Source organism: Bos indicus x Bos taurus, chromosome 13 (genome assembly GCF_003369695.1).
Source record: "Bos indicus x Bos taurus breed Angus x Brahman F1 hybrid chromosome 13, Bos_hybrid_MaternalHap_v2.0, whole genome shotgun sequence".
Lineage (NCBI taxonomy): Eukaryota > Metazoa > Chordata > Mammalia > Artiodactyla > Bovidae > Bos > Bos indicus x Bos taurus.
In genome coordinates, this window is record NC_040088.1 from 65,587,776 (window position 1) to 65,600,165 (window position 12,390).

The 12,390-nt window shown below is 38.1% G+C and overlaps 1 protein-coding gene across 5 annotated transcripts in view; it reads left to right on the plus strand.

The window, feature by feature from the left end:
* The first annotated feature begins 2,527 nt into the window (after nucleotides 1-2,527).
* The window catches only part of ACBD5 (acyl-CoA binding domain containing 5), a 31,531-nt gene continuing 21,668 nt past the window's right edge, over nucleotides 2,528-12,390 (plus strand). Inside the window, exons 1-6 of one of the 5 annotated variants that reach the window (XM_027560102.1) lie at nucleotides 2,528-2,600; nucleotides 3,930-4,098; nucleotides 7,831-7,951; nucleotides 9,400-9,472; nucleotides 11,704-11,818; nucleotides 11,916-11,948. In XM_027560102.1, coding sequence (XP_027415903.1) covers nucleotides 4,023-4,098; nucleotides 7,831-7,951; nucleotides 9,400-9,472; nucleotides 11,704-11,818; nucleotides 11,916-11,948 — 418 coding nt within the window. In that variant the 5' untranslated portion in view covers nucleotides 2,528-2,600; nucleotides 3,930-4,022. Of the gene's footprint in view, nucleotides 2,601-3,322; nucleotides 3,741-3,920; nucleotides 4,099-7,830; nucleotides 7,952-9,399; nucleotides 9,473-11,703; nucleotides 11,819-11,915; nucleotides 11,949-12,390 lie in introns of those variants that run through there. The other 4 variants (XM_027560099.1, XM_027560098.1, XM_027560101.1 and 1 more) reach the window with 4 other exon arrangements.

Sequence of the window (12,390 nt, forward strand, 5' to 3'; positions counted from 1 at the left end):
AAAACAAAGTCCAAACTCCTTTGCATGGCAGATGTGACCTTCAAGTTGGCCTCAATCATCGCTTTCACCTTTCCAATCATCGCTTTCCAGTGCTGTGACTCACCTTCACTCATATCTATGGTCCCATTATATGAACAAACTTGCTGCTGATCATATACATTGTACTGTTTTAGGTTTTTTTTCTTTCAGTTTTACTGAGTATAATTGACATATCTGTTTACCACATTAGACTGAGTACCTTAAAAATGCTCTGTAACTTCAGTGTCAATTACATTACATGACAGTAAGGACTTTAAAAATATTTGCAAGTTAAGTGTTAGCCACCTCTTGGCGACCCCATGGACTGTAGCCTGCATGTTCCTCTGTCCATGGAATTCTCCAGGGAAGAACACTGGAGTGGGTTGCCATTCTCTTCTTCAGGGGGGGGTCTTTCTGACCCAGGAATTGAACCTGGGTCTCTTGCATTGCAGGCTAGCCGATTCTTTACCATCTGAGCCACCAGGGGCTTCCCTACAATTGTAAAGGAAGGAGCATCTAGAAGAATCCTTTTAACTTATTTTAATATTTACTCCTTTATGTTTCTTAAAACCCTTAAATGTACTATTTTACCTTACTTATGGTCATGTATAAGAAGTGGGCCCAGTCTTAATTAAATATTAATTAAATACCAGTAGAAAGACATGATCTAGAATGCTTTATTTACTGCAGTAATCATTTTATAACATATACAAATATAAAATCATTATGCTGTACACCTGGAACTAATAGATTGTTGTACATCAGTATATCTCAAAAAAAAGAATGCTTCATATTAGTCACTATACTGAAAGTACTAAAAGGCATTAGTGTTCCATGAAATACATTTTAGGTAGAATTACAGGATTATATAGGGGTTCCACGTTGGCTCAGTGGTAAAGAATCCGCCTGCAATGCAGGAGATGTGCCACTGGTTTGATCCCTGGGTTGGTAAGATCCCCTGGAGGACGGCATGGCAACCCACTTCAGTATTCTTGCCTGGAGTATCCCACGGACAGAGGAGCCTGGCTGGCTACAGTCCGTAGGGGTGCAGAGTTCAACATGACTGAATTGACTAAGCACACATGGGTAGATATATAACTAGAAGGTGCTTTAGGAACTGATTTAATTTATCACACTCATCATTACATTTCGGTAGGAAGTACCAAATCTAAACCAGAACAGCTACATAAATGAGCTACTTTTTAAACACCTTTAACTGAATAACCTCAATTTCTTTTCTCTACGCTATTCTCCATGATTGAAAATCCATAGTACCAGAAAATGGATATACAAGAGAAGTGACTGGCAGAAAAATTCTTACTCATCATTACCTAATGACCAACTTATTACATAAACCTTACAGCTTATTATAGAAACCTTAATGAACAGTTGCCAAAATGAAGTCTTAGATGTGAAATAAATACCCACGTCCTTTCCCAAGTATGCACAACTGATTGAAAGTGTAAAGGCTATAAAATAAAAGAGCAAGCAAAGAGTAGAGGAAGCAGTAGATATTAAACACAGAAAATTTTCCTTGTTTGAATAAGTTAGAAAAATTGTTAGCCTATTACACTTTAGTGTTCTAGAAAAAGTTTAAGATGTAAAGCAAGAGTTTTTGGGATTGACTGACTCCTGGCTTCGCTCCTGTTGTCATTAAGTGGTGTCCGACTCTTCTGCAACCCCATGGACTGTGCCCGCTAGGCTCCTCTGTCCATGGGATTTCCCAGGCAGGAATACTGGAGTTAGTTGTTATTCCTTTCTCTAGGGGATGTTCCCCACCCAGGGATCGAATCCATGTCTCCTGCACTGGCAAGCCGATTATTTACCACCGAGCCACCTGGGAAGCCTTCCCTACAGTCTCCTGTACTCACTGGCTACTTGTTCTTGGACAAATCCTTTAATATGTTTCAATTTCCTCATTGGTTAACACTCTACAGAGTTTCTGGAATATGTTATACGCTTGGCAAGTATTATCAGACTCTCAGTGAGCCGCAGTCTTTATTACCTAGACGGTAACATAACAGCAACGACCTCAACGTTTACTAAACATTAGTTCAGTTCAGTCGCTCAGTCGTGTTCGACTCTTTGCGACCCCATGGACTGCAGAACGCCAGGCCTCCCTGTCCATCACCAAACTCCCCGAGCTTGCTCAGACTCATGTCCATCTAGTCGGTGATGCCATCCAGCCATCTCACCCTCTGCCATCTCCTTCTCCTCCCGCCTTCAATTAGTAAATATCAGGAGCAAGTAATGAGACCCCAGTTCTTCGAATCAAGTCCAGTCCCACCGGGATTCCTCCGAAAGACACCACAGAGGGTCGATTCCCTTCGGATGGAAGCGGATGTAGTGTTTCTGGAAGGAACATAGGAAGGCGGGATTTCCGGCCCAACGGCTTCAGGGTCTACAGGACCGAGAAACCGAACCGGAACCGGTGGGAGAACTCCCGCCGGGGGGAGGGAGGTGTCCGGAAGCGCCGGGAGAGGGGACTACATTTCCCACAAGCCCGCGGGGGTGGGCGGGGGGACGGCGAGGGGCGGGCGTCGGGGACCTTAACGGACAGGCCTTGCCCCCGCAGAATCAAGGTAAAGGCTGGCACTGCGGCTCCAGGGGAAGAGTAGATTTGGAATAGTCACCCTCCTAACCCATCCCGAACTGACAGAGGGACCTTGGCGACTTTGGGGTTTCCGGGCCGCCGGGCTCCATTCCCCAGAACCCAAAGCAGCGCCTCCACTGTGGGCCTGGGACCGCTTCCTAGGTGCCTGACGATACGGTTCGATGCGCTAGGAAGGCGAAGGCCCGGGGTCTACCCCTTTCTAGGGCTGCCGCGCCTGTCCTCGTTCGCCCCTGACCCACGCCTTGTCTCCCGTTAGCGCGGGCTGGAGCGGCACCGTGCCCGGCTCCTTGGGGCTCGAAGTCGGGGGTGGGGGGTGATGCCGGGGAAGGTGTTCTTCCTCCCCCCGCCCCGTCTAAGTAGCGGGCGACCTCCCCCTCTCCTTTGGTTGTTGCTCAGATGTCCTTGTATCGGGGCGGCTAAAGCTGTCGAAGGCCTGCGAGCCAAGCACTACTAAGCACCTCCACCCAACATCCCTAAATCCTTTCCTCTACCGGTGTTAGGAAGATTGCCATCGGGAGAGGCGAAGTGACTTGCCCCTAGGTCGGTCACAGAACTTTAAATGGCAGAACTTAAGGTTCACACCAAGCCTCTCTGGATCTAAAGCACTTTGCTTAAACCCCATCGCCTTTCTCCAAACCTTAACCTAAGACGCTGGGGACCACAGTCATTTTTTTTTTTTTTGTCCCGCAGCGCACCCCCCTCCAATCCCCCAACCCGCGCGCTGCACCCCGTGGCGGTCGCACTGGCAAGGACACTTCGCTCAGGCCTGTTCAAACAGCGATCCCAGGGCCCTCCAGCGATCCAGTTTCCCCGCTCTCCTTTTCTGCCTTCTCCGGCCCAACTCCTCCGGGGAGGGGCAAACAGCGCGCGTCACCGCCGCAGCCGCCGGGCTGGTGGGTGGAGTTTACTGCGCGGCGGCAGCAGAGAGTGGGGCCCCCACCCCCAAAGCTCTGGGGCGGGGCTGCTAGGAGGTCGCGGACGGACAGACGGACCTCGCCGAGATGGGGGGTGTGGCTGCTCCGCCAGGGTCCTGTGGGTGGGACGGCTGCACCGCGACCACCGGTGCCCTGGGCCCCTCCGCCTTCTGCTAGATATGCTCTTCCTCTCGGTGAGTTATTTTTCCGTCCGGGGGGCCCGGCCTCCCCAGCGTAGGTCACGCCCCGGGGAGGAGGAAGGAGCCGGGCCATCTCGGACGGTGTGGCCTGGAGAGGGCAGGGCCACGGGGAGCTGACCAGCTGCGCTTTGGAGTCCTCCTCCCTTCGGGAATGTTGATCCGCGGCTGCGCTCCATGTTTCAGTTTCATGCAGGCTCCTGGGAAAGCTGGTGCTGCTGCTGCTGCCTGATTCCAGGCGACAGACCTTGGGACCGCGGCCGGCGCTGGCGGCTGGAGATGGCGGACACGAGATCCGTTCACGAAACCCGGTTTGAGGCGGCTGTGAAGGTGATACAGAGCTTGCCGAAAAATGGTACGTCCACTTGGGCCCCGCTGAAGAAGCCTCCTGCAGAGGCCCGAGGCCCCAGTTTTCTGAATCTCACCTCCTTGAACCTTCTTTCTGCTTCTGGTCTTGCTTATTTAACCTACTTATTTTCTTCCTTGATTTCTGCATGCAGTTGAAGGGAGGTATCAGAAGTGAATTAACTGCCTGCTGATCTTTCAAGCCTTAAACAGATACAGTATCCAGATCTTAAGTAGTTTGTATTGTTGGAAAATCTCGTCACTTAATGACTGCGGTTTGGGTATGGTAAAATAAAATCTAGGATAGAGATGCCCTGGGTCGCATACTCATAAAGTCTACTTTCTGAAAACTTTTCATATGAAGGAAAAGAAAGGAAAAGAACCACTGTATTCGCATGTAAAACGATTTCTCTTATTTAAAAAGTGGGTAAATATTTACTGCTTAAAAAAAAAAAAACTGTTTTCGTTGTCCTAGTGTTCTCTCTTTTGCACTCATTTGGAGTCTGGCCACTTAGCTGAAAAGTCATTGGAGTTGTTCTTTGATATTTGGCCTGTCATTTTTCTGACTTTTGTCAAGATTTTTCTCTATGTGGTTTGATTATGACCTGTCTTGGTATGGTTTTCTTCCTGTTTATGCTGTTCAGGATTTTGCAGAGCTTTTTGAATTTGTAATTGTATGTCTTTGACAAATGTTGGGAAGTTTAAGGCCATTATTCAGATTTTTTTTTTTTCCCCTGTGGAAAGGCTTGAAGAGGGGGACTTTGACTTTTCACTTATCTTTCTGCATTATATGAATTATCTTTCACGTAAACTTATATTTTTAAAATGATGCTTTTAAGTGCTTTCATTGTGCCAGAGTGTAAAACTAACTGAATACAACGCTAATGCATTACTACAGTATTTAATGTCATGGTCACTATTTTCATGATCATTGGGCTAAGGCTAAGTAATCCATTGGGCTAAATTCAGTAAATCATTGGGCTAAGTTCAATACTGTTAACAAACATTCATTAAGTGCAGATAAAAAGGTTTTGAAAACAACTATACATAAAATAAGTTTGCTTTCGTAATCTTCAAACATCATAACGGAGGACACACGAGGGATTGAAAGAGAAGAGTGAATGAACAAAATGTAAAGAAATAACAGGAACTTAGGTATTGATTTTTAAAACGTCTGATTGAGAGAGTTTATAGGAAGACATAATGCTAAGAGTTTTGTTTAAATGGTACCGTCATCTTTATTTCTAAAGCACGTGTTTTTATACTTCTTGAGATTTGATAGGATAGACTTGGTGATAGTTTGCTATCTTTACTAGGATCATGTATTGCTTATTAGGAAATCCATGTAAGTATACAGTTTGTATTTTATAACGTTTAAGAAGATATTGCAAAGTCAAGAACCTCTGCCAAATGGCAACAGAGTTAGGCAATGTTCAGTACTGTACTGTTATTCCCTGAAATGAAATAGATAATAATTGAAACAGAACTGTTGTTATAATGAATCACTAATTATTTCTATAGTAAAACTTTTAAGTTATGTCATCTGTCCTGGATTATTTTGCAAATAAACTTACAGTTTTTTGTTTCTTGTTGCTTAATCTTTATTATGGTATAAAGTTATGAAGAATCCTGTAGCATCTTGTTTGGTATACTCTTGGCCTTTAGAAATTAGTTTTCTTATATAGTATTTTAAACACATATATATCAAATATATTATGCATGAGCACCTTGAGGACAGAGATTATATTTTATCCAGTGTCTTATACACAGGATACATTCAGTATATGTTATTCGTTTTTGTTGTAACCTAATGTATATGTTAGTCACCTTAACCAATAAACTTTTAAATCTCAGTTGATTGACTTACTAAAGATATTATGAGATGAAGCTTTTGGTGTTTTATATTTGGGTTTGTGTTAGTGAAATAGGTAACCATTTTAAACTATAGTTTCTCCATTTTTCCCCCTCTGCTGTGTAAAAACTGTATCACTGAAGCACTCTATCTAATGGATATTCTTAAATGAGCATGTAGTGTGTACTTAGTTATTATTGTAATTTTGGAATTAATTATGTATTCCTGGCCAAATCTGAACCATCAGCTCTCAGCTTGTCTGTTTTGTAATTTTCAATTACAATTCAATTACAATGTGTATAAACTGTTAGCTTTCGATAACTACATGTTATCAGCTTATTATGCAATCTATGAAGTTTTAAAAATATTTTTACAGTTTTAATTTTATTATAAATTTTGGAGTAAAAGTAATATACCCTAAATGTAAATTTTGAAAAAATAAAAATGAGCAAAAAGAAACTAGAAGTAATCTATATGCCTATGATCTAGCTATATCCTCTTTTAACATTTTGATGTGTTTCCTTCTACTCTGCTTTTTAAGTATGTAGGTATTTATTTTGCAGAAATGGATTGTGCTGGTTATGCTGTTTTAAACTGCTGTTTTGTTCTCATTTCATAGTAGATCATGAAGCATTTTTCATGCTATTTTTAATATTTTTCTACAGTAAATTTTTAAATGATTTCTACTTGTCTTTATTTTCTGTATTTTAAATTTTATTACAAAATAACATGTACTTTGTAATATAAAAATAGTGCAAGTGAAAGTTGCCTCATTCCCCATTTCTAAGTCCCAGAGATATTCAGTAAGAATAATTTGATATGTATATATCTAGATCACACATGCATGAATACAAGCTGGATCTTACACACACATGTACAACTAATACATTTGCATAAGTATTTATTTTTTGAAGATGGAATAAGACAATAAAATTGTCTATAACCTTTCCACTTATGGCATGAACGTAATTCCATATTAGTACACAAAAGACAGCAACATTTTTAAGGGCAGTAGTTATAAATAATCCTGTCATATATGTGTATCAAAATTATTTAGCTTGTTGTTATAAAACATTTATATTCTAGTTTTTCTCTGTTGTTAAATAGTATTGCAACTTACAGCATTAATTCAAACAATTTGAAATTTTTAAATATAAAAATGTTTCCTGATATGCTAGAAACATGTATGAAGTCTGATCCTTAAAAAACTGATGTGTCTAAAAACTATGGAGGTAGGAAATGAGAAACGTATTTCATATTGGATTAATTCTTTTTCTACCACAGTACATGCTGGTTGGCTGTAGCCCAACTTTGTAATCCATCGAGAAATCGGAAATCAAAAGAAGTTGAATTTCTTGCTGTTGCAATTTGAGTTAGCAGAGTATATATTTCACTTTTTCATTTATTCTAGTCAGTGTGATTTGTCACAATTTTTGGATAAAAATACCTTAATTATAGTTGCATGATACAGTTTTTCTATATTTTGTTTTTTTAAGTGACATTTACCAATTATTTTGGTTACACTTATAGCATATTTGTTCCTTTATTCTTTTATTTATTGAATTGTTGGACAATGTTATGAAAGTGTAAAATCTCAGAGTTTTTTGATTTGGCCCACGCTATGTGTTATGTGGGATCTTAGTTCCCCAACCAGGGATCAAACCTGTGTCCCCTGAATTGCATTCTAACTACTGGGTAGCCAGGGAATTTTATTTTTAAATCAAAGGAATAAAGAAACTGAGCCATAACTTTTGTTGCTGTAAAATAGGAATAGTTTGGACTATTAATGAAGTATTAAAAAATCACTATTAGTATAGCTTAGCTAATTTATTGCATTAAATGATCAATTGTATTCTCCAAGTGATCTTACTTAATGTATGTTTTCAACAGGTTCATTCCAGCCAACAAATGAAATGATGCTCAAGTTCTATAGCTTCTATAAGCAGGCAACTGAAGGACCTTGTAAACTGTCAAAGCCTGGCTTCTGGGATCCTGTTGGAAGATACAAATGGTAATTTTATGAAGAAAGCTATGAAAGAATTTTTAAGTTTAATAACATAATTGTCATATGACTGTTATTTATATGGTTATGTATTATTCTGTGCATAAAGTTTTCCAAGTGTTGGATCCATTTTTATCTTCCATGTGCTCCAACACAATTTCACACAAATAGGAAGGTCTTGGGGAAGAGAGAAAAACAATAAAACCACAAGAGGTAGGTGTAGCAAAGATAAAAAGCATTTTCAGTTAGTCTTTTTCTTTATGGAATTTTTTTTTCTTTTTATTATGCCAAGACTGTCTCACAAACTGCATTTAAAAAAAACAAACTCTCCTGCTTCTTTTACCTGCCAAGAAAAAGGCTGACTTTGGCTTGTCAGGTGACATGGTTTGCTTCGAGCCTTTAAGATAATAAGTAACTAGGAGCATGACTCAGGTTCTGGCTTACTTTTTATCTCAGCTATCACTCCTGTCCCACGGTACTTGAATAGAAATTTGATTTTTAATATATTTAACAGAATCACAAAATACCTCTGCCATGTTTCCAACAGACCAACATTTGACGTTCTTAAACAGAATATCATGACCATACATCATGTAAGTCAGCAATAGAGTATGCTAACTGGCAGAGTAAGTCTTAAGAGCCATATGTTTTGATGGCTAAGTTCACCCTGTACTGAAAGTCCTTAAACTCCTTTGAGGATTTCTTAGTTCTGTACTTTCCTCTAAGATCTTTTTGAAAAGTCCTAAGATACTAGCTTAAAGGTAACAGCAATATGGTTTTTAAACCGTTTGAGGAAAATTTATTTATTAATGATTTTCCTCAGAATTGACCTTTGGTGGAGTTAAACTGCTTCTGGAAAATACTTCTAAAAAGAGAGGTTTTCATTTTAGGCAAAAATTTCAAAGGCTCTTCTAATCATCTAAGACTAAATTTTTCTTGTCTCTCACATTTGCATTTTTTTTTAGAAGAAAACGTTTCCATTTTTCAAGTGTCTAAGTTAGACTCTTATTTAAATTAACCAAAACTTCTGTTCATTTGAAACCGGACTGTGACAATGCTTGTAAAATTTTCTAAAAATGTTCATTTTTGTCAGTGTTCTTTATAATGATAAAGACTTTAAAGAGTTTTTAGCAAATAATCATCAACAGTGTATAGTGTCTGTGGCCTGTAGTCTGTATAATGTGGTTTCTGTAATCTGTGATATATATATTTATATATATTTTATACTTATTAATAAAGTTTTAGATACTACTCAGTTTTCCATTTTGCTCAGTGATATTTTTCTTCAAGTTTGGTGCATTTAAAGAGATCCTTTGGAAACATGTTAATGTTTGTATTAATAGCTTTAAGTAAAGCCTATTTTAAATTAATGACCCTATAGCAGTAACTGTAAATTGTATTCTAAGCAATTGAAATCAGGTGTCTTTCTGTTGTTATTTGGGTATCTTCATTTCTAGGGATGCGTGGAGTTCTTTGGGTGATATGACCAAAGAGGAAGCCATGATTGCTTATGTTGAAGAAATGAAAAAGGTAGGGAAAATAATTCATAATAGAAAATAAAACTTTTCAGGGCCGCCTTAATTTTTATATCAGTCTAATTAACTGCTTTGTTTTAAGAAACAAGGAGATTGTATTACATTAGAATATAGAATCTAGATTATTGACTTTGCTGCTGCTAAGTCACTTCAGTCGTGTCCGACTCTCTTCGACCCCATAGACGGCAGCCCAACAGGCTCTCCCGTCCCTGGGATTTTCCAGGCAAGAACACTGGAGTGGGTTGCCATTTCCTTCTCCAATGCTTGAAAGTGAAAAGTGAAAGTGAAGTCACTCAGTCCTGTCTGACTCCTAGCAACCCCATGGACTGCAGCCCACCAGGCTCCTCCATCCATGGGGTTTTCCAGGCAAGAGTACTGGTGTGGGGTGCCATTGCCTTCTCTGAGATTATTGAGTTTATCAAGGCTTTATCTGTATCAAAGTTCATCTTAAGGTGCAGTTTTTTCTTGAAGGTACATCACATCGTGACATGGTATTTTGTTTTCTTTTTTCATCTTTCCTGTCTTTCTTTATAGTTGACTTTTGCAGAAAGTATATGAATAGGAACCTTTTAAAATATTGATTTCCCTTTCTCAGGAGTCTGGGACTTACCTGGACTGTCTTTAAAACATTTTTTCTGCTTTGAAACTTTTAATGAGAAATAGGTAATAAAACTGCCCAACAGTGTTCTCATACAAGTGTTGACTCATTAATTGAGATGTTCCTATCAGTAGATTTCTTACTAACAAGATTTTTTTATGTGAATGCAAAAATTCTTCAGAAGGAGAATAAGATAAGGATGCTTTTAGTTTGTCTGGTAACTAGTAAGGAGGGCATTCTTTATTAATTAGCTCTTCCAGAAGCAATTTGATGAAATCATTTTAATTGTCATTTTAAAGATGATCTTAATGCCTTTTTATAAAGGAATATTTGTATGTTGTGATAGATCAGAAGTTGTGAAATCTAGATTTGTCTGAGAATGTAAAATAACCTTGGAACATAAAGAAAATCTGTAAAAAGGAATAGTTTTTGCCGGTGCTTCGACAGTATTAATCTCTTAGTAGTAGTCTTTATTTGGTAGGTTCAGACTGATTTGCTTTGGTCTAATCTCTTCTACACTGCTCAGAGTTGTGGATTTTGTTACATTTTCAGTTTTATTTGGTGGACTTTGTTTATCCGTAACAGAGGTCAGAGCTTAGTTCTTTTGGTTGTTAACTGTATCAGTAGAACAACAAAGGAGCCTTTCAAAAGCAGAGAGAAAGATAATCTACAGCTTTGGCTTGATACCATTCTTTTCTTTTTTTCCTTAAAATTTTGTTATGATCTTTCCTCATTCCCTCCATTTTAATTCTTGAGTGGTAATTTTAATTATGTTTTGTAGATTGATACAGAAAAGATATATATATATATGTACACATTTATATCCTGTTATTTAAAAGTGGAAAGGAAACCGATAGTGGTACCATATTAAACATACTGTGCAGCAACTAGCTTTCTGCCTGTAAAAAAAAATTATAGGTATTTTCCCAATCAGCACACACAGAACTAATCTTAGACTTTTTAATACCTGTAAAATATTCCATATATAGGTAGGAGGTGGGAGGGAGATTTAAGAGAAAGGGGACATATGTATATCTATGGCTGATTCATGTTGATGTATGGCAGAAACCAACAGAATATTGTAAAGAAATTATCCTCCAATTAAAAATAAATTTAAAAAATTCCACATATAGAAATAATTTGTCAGTCACCAGCTTATGACTATTTATTTGAATGCTTTTTCATTTAATTTACCTTGCCTTTTAACTCTGATGATTCTAAATTGGCCCATAGTTATAAAGGTGTCTGAAAGTGGTTACCATTTCCTGCCTTCCTTAAGTACCTTTTTAAATACTGGACACAAGAATTTCACTTTAGTCCCACAGTTTCTTATTTTATTTTACATTAGTGCCTTTAGTGTTTAATGCACAATATATAGGTTATCATGTAAAATTTTACACGAAGTTTATGTAAAGTAGTTTTCAAAATGAGAACGCTTTTAAATCGTAGCCTGAAATTTTTTTAGGGTAGTATATACATTAATATATGTAATTAACATAGATACTTTGAGGAGTCTGTAAATTTCTTCTCAAAGTTTATCAGTAAGTAAATTATAAATATATTATTTGGTCCTAGCGTGGATCACATTAGTAGTTGGTTTTCACAAGATTTGTTTCGTTTCATTACAGATTCTCGAAACTATGCCGATGACTGAAAAAGTTGAAGAACTGCTACATGTCATTGGTCCATTTTATGAAATTGTAGAAGACAAAAAAAGTGGCAGAAGTTCTGATTTAACCTCAGGTTGGGCTCTTTGACCTAGTTTTTCATTCAGCGATTGATATATTATGTGTGTATTAATATTTATATGTCTAATTTTTTTTTCACTTTCACATGCCAGTCCGACTGGAGAAAATCTCTAAATGCTTAGAAGGTAGGAATAAATGAAATCCATGTGAAACTTTTTTTTTTTTCCATGTGAAACTTTTGTTCAAAATTTACATGTCAGAAGAATTCTGCACAAATTTATATAACTTAACGAGCTTTTCACTCAAGAGTTTTTTTTCTAAGCAAATGCATTGTACCAAGTTCCAAAATATTATAAACCCTAATTTTTAACCCTGAGTTATTAAAATATGACAGATGGTTCATTTGTATACAGAATTGTAACAGAATTCATGGTTTTGATTTTATGATTCATTTTTTATATTTTCTGTTTGCTTTATGAATTGTATTAGCAGTGCTATGGCTGAAATGACTTGCTAGCTAATTTTAAGTGATTATGTTTATAGTATGGTTTAACTTTAGTGTAGCTAGAGTTTTAGAGCATTTAAAACAAGACGTCAGTGAATTCACCTCACTTGTCATTTTTTTTT